The following is a 24062-nucleotide window of genomic DNA, read 5'->3' as shown; positions in this document are numbered from 1 at the left end:
AGTAAGCATAAGGCCAAAGAGATTAAGGCCCAGCCCACTCCCTTTGTACACAAACACCTGCACTTGTTAACGCCCCCGGCCCCGTGGGCTCTTGGGCTGGACGCCAAGTGACATGCATTCCTTGGCTATGAACACTGGCTCCAGACCACAGGAAATTGAGTTCAGTCTGAGCCCTTAATGGGAGGATCTCAGCACAAGGGGTGGGGTCCAGGAACACGGTATCTCCCTTTGTTGAGACTGGCCAAGCAATGGATGTCAGGTGAAGCCATGTCAGCCTCTCAACAGTTGGTCTGAACCCAGTGGTTGGGCACAAGTGTAGGTCAGGTCAGGTCCTAGGTCTGTCATCAGCTAGCTGTGAACCTCAAGCAGTGCATGACTATGGTGGACATCTGTCTTGTATAACCAGCATCCATTCTTCATCCTAACAGGACCCCAGATTTCCTTTGAGAAATCCCTCCTCCCCTTGTCTCAGCGTTATTCTCACTGGCTTATGGTGACTGCTTGTGGTATGGCACAGAACCCCAACAAGGCCAATGAAACAGGATGCTTACTGGGGCTTCTGTGAATAAAAGGAGTGGAGTCCTCTTTCCTGAGAGCCTGGAATCATGGCAGCATTCTGTTCCTACACAAAGGGAGAACCTACTTTTTAGTGCCTGAAGATGAAGTCACAAGTACACAAGATAGGGCAGAAAGAAATAGGAAGGAATGCTAATGCCAATCATGTTTGAGCTACTGGATCAAACCTAACCTAAAGACTGCTCTGCATCTGGCATTTAAGTTTTTTTTTTTTTAGAGACAAGGTGTCACTCTGTCACCCAGGCTAGAGTGCAGTGGATGATCATAGCTCACTGCAGCCTCAAACTCCTGGGCTCAAGCGATCCTCCCACCTCAGCCTGAGTAGCTGGGACTAGAGGTGTGCAACACCACGCCCCGCTGATTTTTCTTACTTTTTGTAAAGACAGGGTCTCACTATGTTGCCAGGCTGGTCTCAAACTCCTGGCCTCAAGTGATCCTCCCACCTTGGCCTCTCAAGTGCTGGGATGATAGGCACGAGCCATTGCGCCCAGCCCTGGCATTTTCAGTTACATGAAATTTCACTGTTTAAAGTCAATTTGATTTGGGTTTGATTAATTGATAGGATGATGCCACTTACCCCAAAGCCATTCAAATAAGATTTTAAATTTCAAAGCACAAAGCTTGTAGGAGTTAATGGGAGGAGTTGCAACTGTCTACCCTACACTCACCATCACCTTGGATGCTAAAGATGTCTGAAGATTCCAATTCTTCCCAATTCCAGGCTCTCTCCAACCCTTTCCCAATCAGACAGGTTCACAACTTCCAAACACATTATTCAGAAGTTTTTAATAAACAACTTCATTATAAAAACTTTTGAAAATGTAATTCTGTAAAACATTGAAAAATCTACTTTAACAAAGATACGCCCTGTGCATTTTCTAATGGCACTTATATTTTACAATTAAAAACCTTGTTTTATATAAAGCCAAAAATACTCCAAGAGGTTATTCACTGTGTTTACAAAGTGCTAGAAGATTTTTGTCTTGTATTTTTCTCTTTAAATTATCTGGCGTTACAAAAGAGTGGCTCCAAAGCCTTGACCGCTGGTAGGGAGGGAGGAGCATGTGAAGTGGTGTTTCAGGAGTTCTAGTGCCAAATATGCAGAGGTGGAGACGTGCACACGGCGAGAATCAGCTAAAGAAGTCAGCTGACACATGAAGAAACTGGACTGGAATTCTTCCAAAGCTCTCCACGGAGGCACCAGATTATCACGGTGAACACCCCTTTCCCCTCGCCACAGACCCTACTCTCCAGCGGTGAAGGTCACAGCCATTTCCTTCCACAGCAGGTTCAGAGCTCCAGGAGAGGCCAGGGTGGGGTCCCAGAGGAATCTGGACTTTTCTGGCCAACACCTGCCTAAGGCAAAGTTTCTTATTACATAAATATCCTTGTTAAAAAGCAAAATATTGATCCTGTACAATATAACCTGTTAAAAAAAATCGTGCTTAAAAACAGCTCCTAGATAAGAGGGGAGGTGGAAAGAGGGCGGAGAAAACTGCTACCAAAAAGGGAGGGTGGGATTTAAAGGGCTACTAGGGAAGGTTTAGGGTAGTGGGAGAATTCCAACTTAGGACAATATCTATGAGCAAAAAAGTAATCACACCTGCTTCCCGGGTTTCCATTAACAAAAGGTTGAAGGGGAAAATTTCATTGGTGTTCCTTTCCCTGCCTACCACCTCTTTAAGATGGTGCAGAGATCTTTTGAGCCGATACCTGGGCATGTCATCCCTTGCACTCCGCCCTGACCAGCTACTGTGTGGGCTGGGAGGTGCCTGCCCCACTGTTCAGGACAGCTCATCGCTCACAGGTGCTGGAGGTGGTGGGGAAGGGGGAACATCACTCCGTTTTTCTGGTCCCTGATTGGTCTTTGCCACATGCCATGGCTCCTGTCCTGGGCAGATGCCCCTCAGGCTCTCATGGCCTCAGTAAAGGTACTGAAGTGAGTCTGGGTTTTGAGTATAGGATAAAGCTACTCTTATCCTTTGAACAACCAGGCCAGTAAGGCTTTTTTTTTTTTTTTTCAATTTTGGGAAGGGGGGGTTTAAGAAATGGCTGGGTGGCTATGGTCTGAAAAAGAGGTAAAGGCAGATAATATTCCTCTGCACCAGCAAAATTCACAGTGATGGGAAAATTCCTTGTGGGTGGGGAGGGCATTGAGGGAAGAGGAAGGGAGACACAGGATGGAAGGGAAGAGACAGGAGTGGAGGGAAGGCAAGAAGACAAGACAGGGGCTGGGGGTAGGCCCCAGTGACAAGGTTTTAAATAGTTGCTTTGCCGGTTCTGAGTTTCCCAGCATCTCTTATGGGGAGAGAGAATTCAAGGGAGGGACAGGAAAGAGCAGAGAGAGAGGACAGGACTCCTCTAACAGCCCAGGACTTTATATTCTGTGGCCAGAGGCCCATTTGCCTCTACAGACTGAGGGTGCAGGGAAGGTGGCAGGCAAGGGAAGGAGGGTGGCTGGGTCTAGTGATGAAGACCAGATACAACAAGGAGAAGGCAGCAGCGAGTCCCACTTGGATTCTCACATACCATCTCCTATAATACGAGTCCCGATAACATGCACAGCATGCAGGAGGTGTCTGCGTACCAAGGTAGACGCTTTTTAAAATAAACCTTAACTAGTCCCTGGGACTCACTGAAACTAATTTTTAGAAGCAAATCGCCTAGTCTGACTGATTCTAACCTTGCCAGACATTTTTATATCTGGTTTTGTTTTTTTAAAGGTATCCCAAACTACCCTGCCTAAATCAAAACATGCGTACTCACTCCACGTTGCTTCCAATCAAGGGCCAGGGAGCTAAATTTTAAGGCTTTCACCTCAAACAGGAGTACTGGCCTGGGCTGAAGCAGAAGCCTGAGTCTTGGACCTGCCCAGTTCCTGATAAAAAACCAAAGTGAGTCTAGACAGAAGTGGGGTGGGGAGGACTGGTGGGAGGCTGAGGCAGTTCCTTGGTAGTTTGTCCTGAAACCCTAGTGGAGAAGCCAGCAACAGGCACTCAGTGAGAGAAGTGCCCAGAACCTGCTGGCTGCATCTGTAGGAGTTAACAGTAAAGAGGTAGAAGTGTGTTTCTGAATCAGGTGTCTCAAGAGGGTCTCACAATGGAGGTCCCTGAGGTGCCTCCCTTCCACAAGTGGGAAGTGCGAAGCCCATGGAGAACTGAGATGAAGCAAGGATGGGGTTCGTCTGGGCTCTGGGCAAGGGCTTTGCTGTCTGTAGCAATAAGCCCCACCCCCAGTCAGAAGAGAACTAATCATCTGTTGCAAGAAGCCTCGCTGGATATTAGGAGCAAAACTGAAGGGGGCCACAAGAAGGTCAAAGTTCTTTGATGGAGAGCAGAGAAACCTATGCATAATGGCCTGAGTCCATGGGGACTGCAAAGTGGAAGAGACAGAAGGGACAGTGTGGCTAAGAAAAATTTTGGTATGGGGGGGCAACAATGTACTTAACTGCCCAGTCCTAACTTTCTGAAAACTCTTCTTCCAACAATTCCACAACTTCCTGGAAAAGGGACAGATAGGAAGGAGACAAACGAGGGGCCATACCCTCTCCCTTTGCCATCCACTCCAACCTAGAACCCAGAGTCCCTCCTTCCCAGACTAATAACAACAGCGCATGATGTTCCGGGTGGGGTTTAGGGAATGGGGAGGTGATACAAGTATGTGTGCCTTTCATTTCTTCCCCTCTCCAGTTCAAAAGGATGAAGGGGTCATGATGTACTTGGAGAAAAACAGAACTGCAGACCTGTGAGAAAACTGCTCCGATCTTCTTGCCCGTCTCCTGTGGACACTGCCGAGGAAGGCAGGAACAGATGCAGTCATGGAAGATGTCAGAGACTGAAGCAGTCCAAAGTCAGTTTATTTCCCCACGGGGGAAAAATGTGACCTCAAGTGAAGAGAAGTCAGTAAGACCCGACTCCGCCTTGTAAACAGGGCTCCAGTTAACACCAGGTACCAAACGGTTCAGGCTGGTGCCAACTGGAATGGACTGGTGGGAATGGATTCACGGTGTGTAAACAGTGTTCACTGCAATCATTCTAAGGCTAACAGCTTGGCAAGGGAGGTGAAATGGTGTATCTGAGGCGACTGTGTAAACGGTACCGTTGCTGGACAACACTGACTGGAAACGGAGGTGCTGGTACAGTAGGGATGGGGGTGGTTGGGAAGAACAGAGGCTCTCTCTCCTGCCCGTTAGTTGGAAGCAGGCGATGGAGCCAAGTGACCTTCTACAGCAGGGCCTGACCAACTGACTGCTGTGGGGTCTGCAGGTTAGGACCAGAAGGCGGGCTTCTTGGGCGATTTCTCTTGAGGTCATCCAAGACGAAACCCTCTGTGTCTCCAAGAGGCCTCCCCCTCTCCAAAGAGGAGGAGGTTCTGATGCTTTGGAGAGGAAGAGGACTAAGTGTGGCTCCCGATTCAGATCAAAAAAAAAGGAAAAATACCTGAAGTCCTATGGTGTGAGATCTTTTCACGGGGTTGGGGCTCAAAGCTCCTCCTGGAATCGATCCTGGAGCCTGAACCCCCAAACCAAGTGCTCCATACAGACACTGGAATTTTTTCTTTTTGAACCCAGCTCTGAAAGCTCAGCTGCCTTCATGGGGGACACGGACGGGGTGGGTATTATGGCTCCCTGACAAAGCCAAAGACTGAGCTGAGGACCTCTGTGGGGGCTACTGGAATGCTTGGTGGAAACGAGGCAGGGTGGTGCTACTCAGGCCAGAGGTGAAGACAGGAGGCAAGGAGTGCAGAGGCCCGAAGTTCAGTGGTCCTCCAGTTCCCGGGGAATCTTGAGGCTGAGCTTGCAAAGTGGTGAGCAGGGGCTGTGCCTCAGCCTGGGAGTAGCCCATTACCAGGCCTCCTGCGGCCCCAGGCGGGTTACATGGGGGCAGGTTGAGTGGAAGAAAGCCCAGTAAGTGGGAGAAGTCCACGTTAGCAGCGCAGAGGGCCTCAGAGAGGTTAGCGGGGCTCTTGGCGAGCAGTGCTTCATCTAGGAGGGCCGCAGCTGCCGCCGGCTGAGGTGAGGCGGGCTGGGGTTCAGCGGATGAGAGAGACAGGCTTCCAGGAAGCTCCGCCAGAAAACTATCCACCTCCACTTTGGGCAATTTGTCGGGCAAGTATGAGGTAGATCCAAGCTGGTATTTTGGAGGGAGCTGAGCTGGGGAAGAGATAGGTGAGGATTCCAGAGGGTAGCTCATACCCATGGGCAGTGTGTTGTGCACAAGGGAGTGTGGCACACCTGCACTGGGCACGGTAGGGATGTGGGCGCCATACATGCCCATGGGCAGCATGCCAGGAAAGGCCTTGGCCCCCATCACGTCCCGAGAGGCCATGCACAGCACAGGGCTCAGCTCTTCCTTCACGCTAACCGTGGAACTGCAGCTGAGTAGGCCTAACATGTCCACTGGCTCTGTCTTGATCTTGAGCAGCTCCTGCGAGTGGCTCTTTTTGACATGACGCGTCAGGTGGTCTTTGCGGCCGAACCGCTGGGCACAGTACTGGCACAAGAAGTCCTTACGGCCTGTGTGCACCACTAGGTGCCGCCGCACATCCTTACGAGTATAAAACCGGCGGTCGCAGTGGTCACAGGGGTGCTTCTTCTCCTTGGCACCACCTGCTACCCGGCGTGAGTGGGCCTTCAGGTGCTCCAGCAGGGCCTGGGTACTCTCAAAGGTCTGCAGGCACACCTTGCAGCTGAGGTCACCGCTGCTGGCAGCATGCATAGCCAGGTGGCGCCGGTAGCCCAGCTTCGTATTGTAATTCTTACCACACTCAGAGCAATGGAGGGCCTCTTTGTTAGGGTCATGAGTCTGCAGGTGGTTCCGCAGATGGTCCTTACGGTGAAACATCTTATCACAGTACATGCACTGGTGGGGTTTCTGGGCTGAGTGGGTGGCCATGTGCCTGGGGATAGGGAAGAGAGATGGGGAGAAACCAGAAAAGAGGGGAGATCATAAGGGCTGAATGGACAACCAATGTGTCCATTAACAGGAAACTAGATACAGAAACTATGGTAAAGCCATGCAATGGAATACCATGCCAGCTATATTCTAGAGATATCCTTGCCCACCTGCAAAATCATGTACGTACTGCTATTCTTAGCAACATCATTTGTAGTAGCAAAAAATCAGAAACAATCAGAACATCCAATCAATAGGGAACTGGTTACATAAATTATGATGTCTATAAAATGACTCAATTTTTTAAAAAAATGAGGCAGCTTTATATGTACCTACACGGAACAAACTCCTAAGAGATACAGTAAGTGAGAAAAAAAGGAAAGAGGCAGAATAGTGCATGTAGAATAGTACTCAGTATGTAAAAAGGGGGAAAATATTGTGACATTTGCTTGTCTATGCTTAAAACATTTCTGGAAGGATACACAAGAAACTGACATGACTGGTTGCCCAGGTGGAAAAAACTAGACAGCTTATAGGTGGGTATGATGAAGAATTTTCAGTGTATAACTTATGGTGCCTTTTTAAATTATGAATTATGTGAATGTATTTCCTTTTCAAAAAATTACATTTAAATAATTTAAAATGACACGAGAGAAAATGAAATGTATCTATACTTTCTGATCTAGAAAGAACTCCCAAAATATATAGGGCTAAGTCAAAAAAGGAAGTTCAATACAGTGCATGTAATATAATCCCTTTTAAAAATAAAAAGGGGAGGGAATACATGTTTGAATGTCTCAAAAAGGATACACAAAAAACTAGCCCCATTGGCTGTCTTTAAGCAGAGGAACAGTAGCTTCAAGTGTAAGGACAGGCCATTTTTCACTGAACGACCATTTGTACCATTTGAGTTGCTTGCCACATAAACCAGTAACACATTAAGAAATGTTTTAATGGTATGGCACCTCAGTGTCCCTTGGTTTACCTGCTCCCTTGGTTGGAAAGCAGCTCCGAATGCAGGAACCGCAATCCACAACTTCACAGTACATTCAGAATCAACTCAGCACTCACAGTTTGCCAAGGGCCTGCATAAGCTGTCATTAACCTTGTCCTTCAGAAGAGAAGGCTGAAGCCAAGGCAGCCCCACCTATCAGTCAGTAAGTGGCAGAGGCTGGATTTAAACACAACCTTCTTGAGACCTGAGTTCACTCAGGTATGCCACAGCTGTCTCTAGTATAGCACCCAGTGGTCCTTTCTACCTAGAGGGTATCAAACATTACCCTCATGCTACAAGTGCATGTTCAAGAGTGCTCATGGCGATGGGCGTTGCTATCAGCCTCCTATGACATAACTGACATGATAGCATATAAAAGGGAGATGTTGAGTGATCCACAGTTCATTTCCCTCATGTTGCAGGTGAGAAAACTGAGGCCCAAAGAGGTTTAGTAACCCACCTAAGATCACACAGTAAATTACAGGGTGGAGTCAGGGCTCCTGCCTCTTGGACCAGGACCTTTCCTGCAGCATCCCAGTGGCACCCAAACCATCACTGAGAAAGTCTAAGATATAGGAGCACACGGAGAATGAAAGCATTCCTGAGGATCGCAGAACTGTCATGAGGGCAATTCTAACTACCATACTACCCTGCCGCCTATTTTAGTTCCTTCCTATCAACTGTTTTCCAGATGAGGAACTGAGGCTTTCTGTGGTCATCTTGTTCACATATTTACTTGTTTACTGTCTACCCATGCTACTAAGACCGTAAACTCAAGGAGGGCCAGCACACCCCCTCTGTCTGGCGCACTGCTCTGTCCCTAGCACTGAGCACTGTGACTGGTACCTAGCAGAGCTCAATAAATAATAGTTGAATAGATGAATGGATGGTTGGATGACTGCACATCAGGCTGGTCTATCTCATTTGTAAAGGGCAAGTTCATGATTCCTCTGATAGAAAGGCAAGGATAAAAATCAAAATTGCTTTCAACCAGGTCTCCCCTCCCCACCAAGGCAACCAAAGCTGCTCTTCCATATCTGCCTTACACAAGGGCTTTCACATTCTGTTTCATTTTAAGTAGCAGTTCTTGAGCTTACATGCTTCATAAAAGCAGCTGGCCCAGTGGGCACCAGGGAGAGAGACAGGATCACCTGAGTAGCAGGCTGATTCAGTGGAAGAGGCACTGCAGGACCTAAGACAGTATGTGATCTTGCGTAAATTATGTCCCCACTCTGCGCCTCCACTTTAAAATTTACAAACCAAACCAGAGGGTCTACTTTTCCTTCTAAAGTTTTAACACTGATTCCTAACTTCTGGCTAAAACTCTAACCACCACCTGACAGGGGTGGGAAAAGGAGTATGCCTGATATTGTAGCCATCAGATAACTAGTGTCTGAATCAAGTGATCTGAATCATTTTTAGTGAGTGATATCAAATGTTTGGTGTTTAGGGTACACTTGTGGGACAAATTAACCTTCACTCTTCTTAACTCCACTCTTCCCAACATTCAGCAGGTGTCTCTGGCTTTGTTTTCTGGAAATGTCAGGGCAGGAAGAGGTATAAGAGTGTCACCTACCTATACAGCTTGTATTTGGAGGCAAAAGCCTTGCCACAGTGCAGCTGAGGGCAGCTATACGGTCTCTGTTCTGGATGGGGGAGGCTGTGAGGCCTCAGCTTCTCCCCATTTGAGAAGGGTGTCCCCGAGATTTCACATTGGCACTTCACTTGACTCTCCGCCTCTCGGCCCCGAGGCCTGGGAACTAGTTTCCAGCCCACTTCCTCCTCCTGCTTTGCATCTTGAATCCAGGGGGGGACGCTGGTGAAAAATGTGGTCATGGCAAGGCTAATGGCGAAGGGCCATGTTATTCAGAAAGCCTCCCCATCAGCTGCACACGGGCTCTCTGCTTTGTCACAGCCTCCAACGCAGCCTTCAGAAAACAATCTTTTCACCTGAAACATAGAACACCTGGTGTTAGGGAGCCTAATACCATGAGAACACAGGCTCTGGAGGCAGACATATCCATGCCATTCCAACCCCAGCCCTTCTACTTAGAAGCTATGTGACTTCCAGCCAGTTATTTACTTTCAGCCAATTACTTACTTCCCTGGCTATTTCCTCACTTATAAAATTGACATAATAATCTCCTAAATCATAAGGATGTTTTGAGGATTAAATGAGATCACAAATATAAAGCATTCAGCAAAAGGCTAGGCACGCAGTAAGTGCTTAGTGGTAAGTATTATTACTACTACCAATGAGGCCAATAAGAAACAAGATAAGCCGAAAAACTAAAAGACTTAAAACTTCAAACTTTTTCTTCTGGACCTCACTTTTATATCCTTTCCACTAAACCTAGCGATAGCAGTTCCTCCTCTTCCTAATTACCCTAGCACCTCCTCATCCACTACTTTCCACAATTTTCCTCCTCATGGAGGTGTGAAGGTGCAATAAAATGCCCAAAAGGCAACAGAGAAGGAAGGAGAAGCCTTTACTTAGGAAATTTACATCCTGGAAAGTCAGCCCCTGCACCAGATGTGTTTCTTAGCGGTGCATCAACATCAGTAGGTTCTATCTGAGGTGGTAATAGCAGACTCTTAGCATTTTCCCTAAACCAGTACTGGTCCCATCCTGACCTCTGGGTCTTGGGGTCCAGACCATGCTTCTTTAGCAACACCCTAAGGTGCTGAGTGCCCCCCTACAGACCCTCAGAGTACATACATATGTACTTCTCCGCTATGAGCAAGTTAACATACTTGCATTGGAATTTAGTCTTCACCACCACACTCTGATTCTTCGAGGACTCATATCACATCTCTTTCATCTCCATATACCTAACATCTAGAAAAGGAATCTCAACTTTCTTTTAGATAAGTAAATTAGTATTGAATTCAAGTTGATTCTCAGGGACTAACTTATGCCCAGGAAGTTCTGGCTAAAACCGGGTTTGCAGCCCTTTCAAAGTGGGAAGCCAAAATCTTGAGGTCTGATTACTTCTTTTGTTGAGGGAGGGAGGGGCTGGTACAAGGTGACACAACTCCTTTCCTGACACCAACTCAGAGAAAGAGGATGGGAGTTACCGTACTGCCTCTCAAAAGGGGATAACAGACCTTCATTCATACTCATAAACTTATCACAGGTTACCAACTGCAACACAATCTACTTAATGGGGGATTCCCTTTGAAGATACTATGCCAAAATTTGGTCATGAAGCTCTTCCATGTGAAGAGAGAACAGGGAGTGTCTGGGGATTGTCCACCAGAATCTGGGGAGGGCTCCAACTGCACAAACTAGTTGTGGGCCACAGAATGCTTGCTCAGCTCATTAGCACCTGCTGCTTACAGTGACCATTCATCCAACAGACTGGCCGTGAACGAGATGATGGGATCAGCGGGTTCATGCCCCAGAGAGCTTTGCTCATCATCAACATGAGCTATGTCCTGTTCAGGAACCATTCCTCTTGTTGAAGAAACATTACAATGTAACATGATAAACATTTCCCCATCACGAGTAGAGATTTGCCTGAAAGATCTGCATACAGGTGACTGCATTTTGCATGAATCACATGCTGGGAGGGGTAGGTAGCACTAAAAACTAGTCCCACTTGAGCCTTCAAGTCATCATGGCATATTTGCCTACTTCACTGTAAACCTCAAAGGCCTCTGATGTCTGGCTTTCATTGTTTAAGTCCCCTCCTCCTTCACAAGGGTGGAATTACCTGTTTATAATACCAGTGATTACTACGCACCTTGGAATTGGGTAGAGAGTGAGCTCAAGTGTGCATGTTTAGTTTGGAAGGAACTACTCCTATCTTCAAATTCTGCCCCCCCTTCATATCTGAAATCATGCACCTCAGCCTCTGAAAAGTTGGGAATGGCAGCAGAGGGAAACAAGTCACGTCACTTTGGCTGATGTGAGAGGGTAGCCTAGCCCTGGAAATTCCGCACAAACTCAGAAAGAGAACAGTATGTCCCCACCTCCCACACGTCCACCTCATCTGTTCTCCTGAACAAGCACAAACAAGACACAGCAGTTTAGCACACTGCTACTGAAAGAGTGAGTAATGGGCTTCTAGGAAAGAGGCTAGTGGTGGCGAAGAAGAGGTCACGAGGTTGTACTGCTAGAACCAAAGGAGGAAAGTGGCAGCCATGTGCTTGCCTTGATCTGCATTTAATGGGGATGTGGCCTTAAAAAGAACCCTTCTGGGGATCTAGTCTGTCCTCTGTCTCCCTCTGCCCTTTGTCTGCAAACTCCTCTCTTCCAGAAGATTCCTGGATTTGTCTCACATAATCAGAAGGCCTGTTCCTTCAGACTTCTCCTTCCTCAGCAAAACTGAAAGAATTCTACTTCTCTTTCAAAGCTGCTCTTCTGGTCTCACATTCTAACCTTAACAACTACAGAGAAGCTGACAGAACCTGTTTCCATAAAACAAACACAATCCCTCCCAGTTACTGGTGTAACTCAGTATATTTTCAGCCTAAGATTCTTTCTGGTGACTGATCTGAAAGGGGAGGTAGCATGGAAAGAACCTTGGACTTGCTATCAGAAAAGCTGCCACTTACTGGCTGGGAAACCATGGGCAGGTTACTTTATTTCTCTGAACCTGTTTCCTCAATTTCTAAAACAGAGATTTATTCTCCTTATCTATAAGATTCTTACAGAGGATTAAGTAAAATAATGCTCTCGTAAGTGTCTGACATAAAATGTGTGCAGAATACATGCAGTGCTCTCTCTGAGGTGTGCCTCTTTTCCACATGAGGCCTGAGTAATACTTCTTTCCCCCCTTTAATGTTACTTCTCAGGGCTCAGAGTGAGTTTACTTCCTTTCCCAACATCTCCCCAGAACGCAGTCTTCCCCTTTTCCCTCACAACGAACCCCAGTACACCCCCTCTAACCAGCCTCTTACTTTACCTTCCTCCAGCACCATCTCCTGGGCCAGAGTTCTTTCTTGCCCAGATGGCCACTTTCTTATACCCTCTTCTAACAAGGCTCCGTACCCCAAATAGGAATGCTTGCTAAAAACTGCATGTGACCCTTGTGGGAAGCTGCAACTGAGACATACTGCTCCCAGCCTGTCCGTCTTCTGTTGTATGCCATGATGCCTGCTGCCCTCTGATGAAACTATAGTTTTTATGGTGTTACATCATCTCTATAGAAACTGCGTTCTTTCTCCATTATTAGCCTGTTTCCTCATCTGTAAAGCTAAAAATACTTACCTCACAGGCTTGTTGTAAGGATTATTTTAGTCAGGTATGCAAAGGGCTCAGCATAGGGCTTGGCCTGCTATAAGTACCCAACAAAAGAGAGCTATTATCTTTGTCTTTGTATTGAGTTGCATGTTCCCACCTTCTGCCACACTCAAATTCTCGCAACCCTCCTCCCCCCACCAAAACAAAACAAAACAAAACAAAACAAAAAAACACTACTGAGAGATAGCACTCCTGCAGCAAGGAAAGGGTTAATCTCTGAGTGTTCTTAAGTAAAGAGACCCACAGAGGATTAACAGCTCCACTTCAGTGACTACCCTAAAATAGCTTTTATCCCTCCTGCCCAAGAACTACTTGGGGATCTGAAGAACTCAATTCAACACCTGCGGGAGGAAATACACCCGGAACGTTATTGGGGTAGAATCTTCCCTTAAGCAGAACCCAAAATAGCAACTGGGAAACTATAAATAGACTTAAAGGAAAAAAAAAACAGGTCAGGACCTGAGTACTAGACACAAATCCAAAAGACACACTAGTTGCCTGGAAAACAGTGAGAAGGAAAGGGGGGAATGGGAATGCTGCCCCCCTCATGCACGAACGCTCTCTCTCTCTCACTGACACACACACCCTCCAGAGTGGTGGGAGAATTAAATTACAGGGAGGCTGGAGAGTCTCAATGACTTGCATCATTCCAAGAAACATCAAACAGGATTAGCAGGGGTTAGATTTACTCTCAGGCTGCTAGTTCTTCTGTCAGTGTAGATGGGCCCTCTTTGGAGTCCCTTTGATTCACTATTTCCTCAGATTCCTGCAGCCTCCCACTACTGGGGAGGCCGTGAGCAAATGGCTGCAACTCACCACAGCCCCATTTTCACAGGGAGGAAACCTGATTAGACACCCCTCTTCCCCCCAATTTGGTGGCCTCACCTTAAGAGGGAAGGATTAGAAACCCAAGGCTAGACTCTATCACAGTCCAAGGCTGACAGGTGGAAAAACACACAAGCCAGGAGACAGGCTACACTTGCAGGTGAGAGCACCAACTCCCCCATGCAGCTGTCCCTTTTCCCCCACCAAGCTGGGACACAGCGTGGGGCTGGATTTGCAGGAAACAACCTGGCTCCCAGCCAGCTTCTAGCCCACCCCACTGTGTGGTGGGAAAGGTTAAATTTCCCGGGGGCTGGAGAGATGGCAGTCAACCGGTGCTGGAGAAAGAAGGGAAATTCAGGGAGGAGTCTGGAAGGGATCTCAGGGATGGGAAAGAAGAGCAAGTACGGTAAGGAATCATGAGTAAGTTATCTGGGTCTCTAAGGGACCCCCAAAATAAAGAGGGGGCTTCTACGGGCTAGAGCGCTCCAGGGGTTGACGACAGCTAGATAGTTGAAGATAGTCTGAAATTTAAGAGGGTCTCAAAATGGGTAACCGGATGGACCATGTCTGAAGTTTGGGAATATGGTCATTGAGGAGGGACCTACAGGTAGGGCTTATTCAGGTTCTCCAGACCCAAGTATTTGTGGGAAGCCTCAAAAGGGGTTATGTAAGTCTGGAAAACGAAACAGAGTAAAGAGCGGATCTTCTGGAGCAGGAAAGGGGGTTATGTGGGTCTGGGTAGGCGTGTCTGAAGGAGGGAGCAGGTGCAGCTTATCTGCGTCCCCCAGACCCGGGTCTCTGGTAAGGTCAGCAGCGCGTTATCTGGGTCTCCAGGGAACCTGGGGGTCTGGAGTAGGGGACTCTCAGGACTGCGTGTCCGGATCGCGAAAGAAAGGGAGCCTGTGGGGCTTCTTCGGGTTCCCCAGACACAGGTATCGGGTCCAGGGAGAGTTTTCGTCACCCTGGGGCCTATCTGGGGCCGGGCTGGCTCAGACTGGGCCCCCGGTTCGGGGTGTGGGCGACCGCGCTAAGGGGCCCGAGATGAGGGGCGCCGCCGCCCCGCGTATAGGGCGCGCGGACGCAGCGAGACGGCCTCCCGCCCCGCTCCCCGCCGTCCCCCGGGGCCCTCGCCGGCACTCACCGCGCTCGGGGCCCCGCGCTGCGGGCCGGGCCGCGCTCGGGCTCCGCCAGGCCAGCTCAGGCCCCGGTAGTGGCGGCGGTCGGGCCATTGTGCGGTGCATTGTGGGAGCCTCGCGAGCGGGCGCTCGGGCCGGAGGGGGCGGTGCCGCGGGATCTCTATGGTCCCGCCCGCTCGCGGGCTAGAGCGGCCCGGGCAGCGCGCGGGCGGCGCGCGGAGACCGTCGGGAGCGGGGCGGACGCTCGCGCCCCTTCTCCCCCCCCCCGCCCTGCTCCGCGGCACGCTGGGGCTCCGGAGCCGACATGGGCGCCGCCGCGTGGGCACTGCTGCCCCTGCCGCTGCGTGTGTCCCTCCCGCTGCTGCTTCTGTCGCTCCCGGGGCTGCCCGCGGGCTCCTGGGACCCGGCCGGTTACCTGCTCTACTGTCCCTGCATGGGTAAGGCCTCCCGAGCCCTCTGCTCATATGGAGAAACTGAGGCCGAGAGAGGAGAAGCCACTCTTCTGAGACGCCCAGAGACACTTGACGGATCCGGGAGAGAACCCAAGAGCAGGGCAGGGCCTTCTCTTCTCTCTGCCCTAGTTGCAAGGGCACAGAGAGGCCGCCGTGTCCAACCTTCCATTTGACAGATGAGAAAACTGAGGTTGGGAGAGGTTACGTGACTTGCTCGAGGTCTAAGCCAGCCCAGAGTCCAATAAATGGAGTTAGTGGGGCAGGACTTGATGTCACTGATCCATGCTGGCTCCTGGCGATTCTTTCATTCATTCAACGAATATTTATGGGGCACCTAGTCTGTGCCCGTATTCCCACTGTGCTGGGAATACGGCAGTAAGACAGATAGACCCTATACCCTTGTAGAGCCTTCATCTGTCTTCATTTGGGAAAGACAATAAAGGGTAAACGTAATAAATAAGTACATAATTTGGTAGATGACGAATGCTATGGGAAAATAAAAGAGAGCAGGGTAAGGGACAATCTAAGGGCCATTGAGGGGTACAATTTAAATGAGGTGCAGTGGATCATCATTGTAAAAGTCATTCGTTTTTAAAACCCTTCAATGGCTTCCAGACTCCTGACCATGGCCTTGAGGCTCTGCATGGTTTTCCCCACCCCCTATCTCCACAGCTCCCTTCTTCCCTGATCCTCTAGCTCAGCCACACTTAGCTCCTTTCTGTTCCTCACACATACTCAGGTCCTCTGGCCTGTGCTGTTGCATGTGCTATTCCCTATACTTGGACTGCCCTCGCCTTCGCTTCTGCCTGACCAACTGCTTCCCATCCTTCAGATCTTAGCTTAAATGTTACCAGAAAGGATTTCACCGACCTCTTCTCAAGTCATCTCCTCATTATTCCCCATCACCAAACGTTTTCTTTCTTGAAATTGTTAGGATTTATTACTATATATTTGTTTACACGTTTAGTGTCTCCCCAGCCGGACTGTGAGTGCCTTGAGGGCAGAGACCTTGTCCTTCTTGCTCACTCCTGTATCCCAGCATCTAGCACACACCTGGCACATTGTGACCTCTCAGTAATATTTGTGGAATGAACGAGTGGATCCCATGCTGGGATTAACAAAAAGAATCAGACAGGGTCCTTGCCCCTGAGGCATTCACAGGCTGAGAAAACAGCCAGTACAAAGGCCAGGAAGTATGAAAAGACATTTGAGGAAAATAGAAGAATTTATGTAACTCAAATCCAAGGTAGGAGGCAGAGGAGGAAGAATGAGTATGGCAGGGGGTTGGTGAAAAGACCTCAGTGAATGAGGCATTGGAATTGCCCCTTCACGTGCAGGCGAGTGGAGATAGGGGTGGGAGGGCACTCCTGGCTGATGGAACAGGAAGAGCAAAGGCAGGACGTGGGGATGGGAATTATAGAGCGTGCTGGGGAAACAGCAAGGAGCCTGGAGTGGCCAAGGCAGTTGGAGCAGGACCTGAAGGGCCATGAGTCTCAGACCCAGGAGTCCAGACTTGCTTTCATGCTGCAGGCTCCCCTAGCTCTCCTGGGTGTCCCAGCATTCCCCACCCCTGGCTCCACATCCTTTCTGAGCCCTGCATGCCCCATGCCCTTGATGCCCCAGGCCTCACCTCACCCGCAATGTACCATTTCCAGGGCGCTTTGGGAACCAGGCTGATCACTTCTTGGGCTCCCTGGCATTTGCAAAGCTGCTAAACCGCACCTTGGCTGTTCCTCCTTGGATCGAGTACCAGCATCACAAGCCTCCCTTCACCAATGTGAGTATTTGCCACTGACCTTGGCCTCTGTCTGCCCCTCCCCAGTCCTACCTGCTTCTGCTTCACCCCCAAGTCCTTCTCTGGGTTTTACCTCCCACTCCTCTGAGCTCATTCTACCCCCTACCCACAATTGTCTTCTCTGGAATAACAATGGCTAACATTCATTCCATACCTGCTGTGTGTTGGCACTGTTCTGAGCACTGCATGAGGATTAGCTTATTTCACCCTCATCACATCCCTGTGAGGAAACTGGGTTTTAGAGACATTAGGTAACTTGCCCAAGATCACACAGCTTGTGAGTAGTGGAGCTGAAATCCAAGCACATGTCTGTCTGACTCCAGAGCCTGTGATTTGAACCTAAAGCCTCCATTGCCAGCCCTGACAGAGCCCACCTTCTTTGCATTCCATTGGCCAATGAGTGATGGATGCTATTATCAGTTTTAAAGGAGAAACGCAGGCACAGGTTAGTTAACAACATGTCCAAAGCCATGACCCAGGCAGTCTTGCTCCAGAGCAGCCTCACCCCATCAAGGGGCTCCCTTGCTGTGGTGACTCCGCATCCTCTAGTTCCTTGCTTATTCTTTGTGTCCTCCAGTAGCCCTTTGTCTGTCTTGGTTCACATTGTATCCCTAGGGGCCTGACAGGAGGAACTTAATTAATATTTGATGAATTGACTTAACAATTTTTGAATAGATATCAGAAATTATACTTAATATGTACAAAACACTTCATTTCATTTTTATAACCTTTTCTCTGTGTGTAGGTTTTATTTTTTCCTTTGCATTTTAATATTTAAAGAGGTTACTAACAGAGGTTAAAAGCCAGAGTACTTGAGATCATAGGCTGGCTTGGCCACTTACTAGTCGTGCGTCCTGGACAGGGTACTTTACCTCTTTGTGCTTCAGTCTTTAAAATAGGCTGGTAATAATTATTGCCACCTCCCATGGTGAGGATTGAGTGAGTTAATGATGGTAACATGCCTTGAACATTGTCATATTCCTCCCTCTTAGAATCAGCCGAGCTTATCCATGTGAAGAGCCTAGGGCGAAGGAAGTCCTCAGTTGCTGGGAGCCATTGATGCTCTGATTTTTTTGCACTCAACCATTATAGTTTAGATATTACCTATCTATCTCCCTGTGGCTCGTTTGCCCTCTGTCTCCTTGCCTTCCTAGCCAGTTGTCTTTCTGAGACTCTACTTCCTTTCTTTCTATGGGTTACTAACCTGCCCCAATTAGCCTCCCCTTCCCCACTGTGACCATTTTCACTGAGGTCACCAGGGACCTCAGAATTGCCAAATCCAGGGGTTATTTCTTAGTCTTTCTCTCACTTGACCTCCAAGTGACACCTGGCCCCGTGAGCCTCTCTCCTTCCTGAACTTCCCTCTTCCTCTGGCTTCTAAGACATCAGTGGTTTCGGCTGCAGTCCTCGCCTCTCAGCACTGTAGCAGGGTCTCCTTTGTCTCCACCCACTGTTTAGATGTTGATGTTCCTTCCCTTTCTGTTTGCTTGTTAGCTATGTGACCTCAGATGAGTCATTTAGATTCTGTATGCCTCAGTTTCTTCATAAGTAAACTGGAGATGGTTATGTTCCTACCTCTTAGAATTAAATGAACAAATCTATGTAAAGTGGTCAGTACAGCACCTGGCACTAAGTTAGCATGCAGTAAATATTAGTTGCTATTACTACCATTACTTGCTTTGCTATAAATTTATAAATTTTGACTCTGTGGCTTTCATTATTCACCAAGTACCTCCTAAATTTATCTGTAGCCCAGACTCCCCTCTGACCACAGGCCTGTGTTTCTGACTCCTAGACCCTTGAGTCCACTTGGTTGTCTACAGATATCTCAAATTCCCAAAGCCAAAACTGAATTCAGCATCTTTCCCCTCAAACCTGTGTCACCGTCTGTATTCCCAGCCTTAGTTTATGTCCCCTCCATTCACCTGGGTACCAAGCTAGGAACCCAGAGATCATGCTAAATGGCTGCCCTCACATGCACACACAACCTTCAAACCCTCTGCTTCACCTTTCTTTGTGTCTTCTACCTGTCCCTGCCTCTCCATCTCTTGCTTAGATACCTGGGAGGTACCCAATAAATACATGGTGAATGCATACTTGACAAATAAAAGGACCATTGCAATGGCCTCCTAATTCTTCTCCTTCCTCTAGTCCTACCGTCAATAACATCTTCTCTGCCACCAGAGCGATCTTTCAAAAAGGGCAAATCTCTTATTATTTTTGCTTAAAATCCTTCAGCAATACCTCATTGCTGATAGTTAAGGTACCCAAAGTCTGTTCATTGGAATGCCAATAGCTCATGAAGGAAAGGTGAGTAGTTAAATCTATTGGGGAAATTATATTCTCAATTTCCCATCCCCCTAAATTTGCATATTCCCAATGCATTAGCATGTTAAAGGCCCTGAGAAGTCCTGCAGTAAAGAAACTAGCTTAAAACAGCATTTCCCAGGCCTCTTTAACTCTGGAGACTTTTTTTTTGGAGAACCCTTTATCCACCTGAACTAGTGGGACATGCTTGGGAAACCCTGACCTGTAGGATACAGTCCAAATTTTGTTTCATGGTATTCTAAGGAATTTTTAAAAGTCTAGAAAAATACAAAGGTGAATCCAACCAGCATCTATGTACCCACCACTGGAAATGATAATCATTAACACTTTCTCATCTTTGCTTCATCTTCTCTTTTTGTTAATAAAAGAATTAAAGTGTTAAAGATAAAGTTGATAAAAGATAAAGTTTCTCTTAGCCCCTGTGGCTAATCCTAGTCCCTTAACCACTGTCATGGATTTAGTGTATTTGGTGTGACTCCTTCCAAGTTCTCATACTTTCATTGTGGCACTGAGCATCCTTGTACCCATCTTCTGGTGCAAAGTGTAAGAACTTCTCTAGGGTAAATACCTGGAGGTGAAAGGAACATTTAAATTCTACTGACAGATTACATCCCAAAGTGATTGCTCCAGAATGTATACTTCTACTACCAGCCATGTATGAGAATGCCTGTTTCCCCACATCCTTTCCAACAATTAGAGTTAAGCTTTTAAATTTTTGCTGGTCTCAAGAGTGAGAAGTGATGCCTTGTTATAATGATAATTTGCTTTTTCCTAATTACTGGTGAGGTTGTACATCTTTTGAGTGTACTGGCTGTTTGGATTTCCTTTGCTATGAGTTGTTCACCCCTGACCTTTGCCTATATTTTCTATCGACATCATTTGTCTTTTTTCTTATAGATCAGCAGGCATTTTTAATATGAAGGATATGACTATTTGTCTTTTAGTATGCAGATATCTTCTCCCAGCCTGTCTCTGTCCTAACCTTGGTGTCTTTTTTTTTTTTTTTTTGAGACAGAGTCTCATTCTGTTGCCTGGGCTAGAGTGAGTGCCGTGGCATCAGCCTAGCTCACAGCAACCTCAAACTCTTGGGCTTAAGCGATTCTACTGCCTCAGCCTCCCGAGTAGCTGGGACTACAGGCATGCGCCACCATGCCCGGCTAATTTTTTCTGTATATATTTTTAGTTGTCCATATAATTTCTTTCTATTTTTAGTAGAGACGGGGTCTTGCTCTTGCTCAGGCTGGTCTTGAACTCCTGACCTTGAGCGATCCACCCACCTCGGCCTCCCAGAGTGCTAGGATTGCAGGCGTGAGCCACCGTGCCCAGCCCAACCTTGGTGTCTCAATGAAAGTTTTTCATCGTTGTATAGCCTGAGCTGTCTTGGTCTTGGAGTGTATGGTTTTAATAAATGTCTCTAAAACATCCACTAGGACACTGAGGAGCAACATCAGCCCCTCCTTTTCCTCTTTTCCCTGTAGCTCCATGTGTCCTACCAGAAATACTTCAAGCTGGAGCCCCTCCAGGCCTACCATCGGGTCATCAGCCTGGAGGACTTCATGGAGAAGTTGGCACCCACCCACTGGCCCCCTGAGAAGCGGGTGGCATACTGCTTTGAGGTGGCAGCCCAGCGAAGCCCTGATAAGAAGACATGCCCCATGAAGGTGGGTCCCTGGGATTTGGGGGCCTTTTCTGCATGTTTGTTATCCTCTAGGCCCTGGGGACTGCATGATGGCACTATGCGGGCAAAGGCCCGGGAAGGGCGTAGCGTAGAAAGATGGAGATGTAAGTCCTATTTCTGGTATTTGTCAGCAGTGTCACCTTGGGTAACAGACTTTCTTCTCTGAACCTCTATTTCTACCTGCAAAATACAGATGCCAGTTCCTGCTCTGTCTCATGCACAAAGTGTCAGGAGGGTTAGGTGTAAGAGTGCTTGTAAATTGTAAAGTGCCGTATCAGTAATAATAACTAATATTCACATAGCACTTACTAATATGTCAGGCACCAAGCTAAGAGCTTTATGCATATTAACTCATTTAATCCTCAAACTGCTCCATGAGGAAAACACTAACAATATCCCCATTTTATAGAAAAGACACTGAATATGGCACAGAGAGATTCAGTATTTTACCCAAGGTCACACAGCAAACAAGTAATGGAATTGGTATTCAACCCTAGGTAATTTGGCTTCATTGTCTGCCCTCTTAATGTGAATACTTTCGTACCTCTCAACAGGTAAATGAGAAGTTGCTGTATTTTATTAATAGAAATTTATAAATTTCCTGCACTTTGGGAATAAGACAATCCCCAGCTAGGTCTTTCAATGCATGTGCTAAAGTCTGGGGAGAGTGGTCAGCAAAGCTGTGAAATTTGAGGAGACCTAGCTTATAGCCCCAACACTGCCATCACCTGCTGTGAGACCTTGGCAAGTGTCTTACCCTCTCTGATTTTTGGTTTCCATCTGGAAAATGAGGGCATTGGAATAGCAGTCATGAGTCTCTTGAAGCTTGAGTTTGTGGTTCCAAATCCAAGATCCACTCCTGCCCAGACCCTCACCAGTGCTGCAGGGTCAGTGGGATGTGGCATGTGAGTGGGAAAGAGTCCTGCAGACACTGTGGTGAACAACTGCTGGAAACTAGAATTGACGCAAGGCACTCTTCTCAGCCCCCAGCCCAGGAATTGCAAAGTGACATCCCTACCGGGCCACCCCATGGGGGTGTTTCGGCCTGAGTCAATCAACCCAGGGTTCCTCCACCATAGTTCCTTGGCCCATCCCCGGATGGCTTTCCCTCCCCTGCAGTAAGCCTTCCACCACTCTCTTTCTGCAGGAAGGAAACCCTTTTGGCCCATTCTGGGATCAGTTTCGTGTGAGTTTCAATAAGTCGGAGCTTTTTGCAGGCATTTCCTTCAGTGCTTCCTACAAAGAACAATGGATCCAGAGGTACTTGGAGGGGGCAGCATTGCTGGGTTTAGGGGAGGGGCATGGGGCTTATGGGCATTCAGCACCTTCATGGCCCTCTCCCCCTACTCCACCCTTATGTATGAGACCAAAGGTGCGGGCGCTCTGTCTCTTGAACTTGGAATCCTGTGTGATCTGTTCCCATTTCAACACCTGACACGGTGGGACATTGACCTGCCACGAGGTTGAGCAAGAGTTTATTGGCTGATAAGGAATGTCATAAAAAGAACATTGTGCAGTCACATGAATCTCAATTTCCTCCTTTAGGCGTGAGAATCACTCCCCTGCTACCTTCCTCTTCACAAGGTAAAAACTGGAACCAGCTTCTAGAGAGGAAGAGCTTCAGGTGCAGATTGAGAAATGATGTCATCCTCATAATTATTGGATGTGCTTTATTAATTGCACTCCTGTAGGCCCTGTTAAAAAAAAATAGGTCAGCAGGGCATGGGCACAGGCTGTGAAATATTTATAGAGTGTCTGTCATGTGTGAGACATAGCACTAAGAGGCCAAAGGTGATCTGTAAAAATGAGGAAGACCCAGCCCCCGTCTTCAGGGAGCTGTGGTCTAGTCATAGTGACAATAACTAACATAGCGTACTTATCCTCAATGCTGTAGCACGACAGGAAAGATCATGGGCTGAGAAGTCAGACTTGGGTTCAGAAATAGGAACATATGCATTCACTTGTGGTCATAGCACTTGGCATTTAGGAGGCTGAAGGTAGACTGATACAGAGAAACAAGCACAGATTAAGGAGTAAGACAGTCCTGAGCCCTGGCCCAGCCCTGCCTCTCTCTCAGGTGCCTATGAGCTCGCTCTCAGGCCCGAGCGTCCTCCTTGGTTTAATGGAAAGAGCACTCCTAGTGCACAAAGTACATGCACGTAGTGAGCAGCCAGCCAATGTCAGCTGTCACTCTTATTATCCAAATGCTGTATTTTATTTACACCTTTGAGAAATTTTGTGAAATGGGTGTTATTGTCAATGCCCATTTTACAGGTGAGGAAACTGAGTTCAGTGAAGTTAAATAACTTGCCCAAGGTCATAGAGCTGTTGAGGGGGCAGCTGAGTGGGCAACTGAGACCTGTATATGAATCTTCAACAAATAATAACTAATATTTATTTAGTGGGTACTACGTGCTAGATACCCTTCTAAGTTATCCCAGGTATTAACCCATTTAATCTTTCCACGAATCTGTGGGATAGATGTTATTGTCATCTTTGCTTTACACATAGAGAAATTGAAGCAGAAAGCAGTGAAGTCACTTGCCCAAGGTCATTAAGCTTGAAGTAGCAGAGCTGGAATTTGAACCCAGGTATTCTGACTCCAAAGCACCCATTCTTAATCACCATGGATTAAATAGCTGTGCCTGTAACAGCTAGTTGCTAGTCCTTTCCGGGACTTGTCTTGAGAGCTAGTTTCTCAGTTACTGAGGATACTCAGTCATGGCAAGTTCAAATCTCCTCCATTGTTGATCCCAGATAGGACATGCCCATATGTCCACCTGCTTGGTTCTCCCCATTCACCTCCAAATGACCTGGAGCTATTGCCAGAAGGCAGAGCTGCCCTCAAAGGGTGGAGATTTGCCCCTGTTGACAATATGCCAGGAAAACAAAATGCCTCTGACTCTAAAAGCAGCTCCAAAAGCAAATTCCAAAAAGCCAGAAAAAGCACACAATCCTTGTAGGAAGATAAGGGACAATGCCACATGGATGCTTCAGTTGGGGAATATTGCTGAAACATTTGTTCATTGCCTCATAGCCTTGTTTGAGTTCATTGAGTTGTAAGAATTGCATGAGGCTTTGGGGAAGCTTGTGCCTTACAGCTGAACTTTTGGGAGAGGAAAACTAGTAGGGAAGA

At 47.6% G+C, this 24062-nt stretch overlaps 2 protein-coding genes across 4 annotated transcripts in view; one reads left to right on the top strand and one right to left on the bottom strand.

Moving 5' to 3' along the window:
- Nucleotides 1-1345: 1345 nt before the first annotated feature.
- PLAGL2 (PLAG1 like zinc finger 2) lies at nucleotides 1346-14824 on the bottom strand. 2 transcript variants are annotated; one of them, XR_006729643.1, is made up of 4 exons: nucleotides 14679-14813; nucleotides 9041-9414; nucleotides 4319-6474; nucleotides 1346-1932 (listed from the first exon to the last, which is right to left on the bottom strand). XR_006729643.1 is itself a non-coding variant. In XM_045529464.1 (3 exons), the coding sequence occupies exons 2-3, from the start codon at nucleotides 9298-9300 to the stop codon at nucleotides 5244-5246; spliced, it is 1491 nt and encodes a 496-aa protein (XP_045385420.1). In that variant the 5' UTR covers nucleotides 9301-9414; nucleotides 14679-14824; the 3' UTR covers nucleotides 1346-5243. The 2 variants fall into 2 exon arrangements, 1 of the variants encoding a protein (XP_045385420.1); XM_045529464.1 differs by having other exon boundaries at nucleotides 1346-6474; nucleotides 14679-14824.
- POFUT1 (protein O-fucosyltransferase 1) overlaps nucleotides 14290-24062 on the top strand; it is a 23925-nt gene continuing 14152 nt past the window's right edge. The window contains exons 1-4 of one of the 2 annotated variants that reach the window (XM_045529467.1): nucleotides 14290-14338; nucleotides 16781-16902; nucleotides 20727-20909; nucleotides 22074-22186. In XM_045529467.1, the coding sequence (XP_045385423.1) occupies nucleotides 20805-20909; nucleotides 22074-22186 (218 nt within the window). In that variant the 5' untranslated portion in view covers nucleotides 14290-14338; nucleotides 16781-16902; nucleotides 20727-20804. Of the gene's footprint in view, nucleotides 14339-14881; nucleotides 15111-16780; nucleotides 16903-20726; nucleotides 20910-22073; nucleotides 22187-24062 lie in introns of those variants that run through there. The other variant, XM_045529465.1, reaches the window with a different exon arrangement.

The sequence above is a fragment of the Lemur catta genome, chromosome 17, assembly GCF_020740605.2.
Source record: "Lemur catta isolate mLemCat1 chromosome 17, mLemCat1.pri, whole genome shotgun sequence".
NCBI lineage: Eukaryota > Metazoa > Chordata > Mammalia > Primates > Lemuridae > Lemur > Lemur catta.
The sequence above is the reverse complement of the archived record's forward strand: the minus strand, read 5'-3'. Positions and strand labels throughout refer to the sequence as shown.

What these genes read in the sequence shown, in the direction of transcription:
- PLAGL2 (XM_045529464.1), bottom strand. Translation starts at nt 9,300, where the DNA reads ATGACCACATTTTTCACCAGCGTCCCCCCCTGGATTCAAGATGCAAAG. An exon ending in TCCAAATACAAGCTGTATAG is followed by an intron (nt 6,475 to 9,040) that starts GTAGGTGACACT and finishes CCCTATCCCCAG; the next exon opens with GCACATGGCCACCCACTCAG.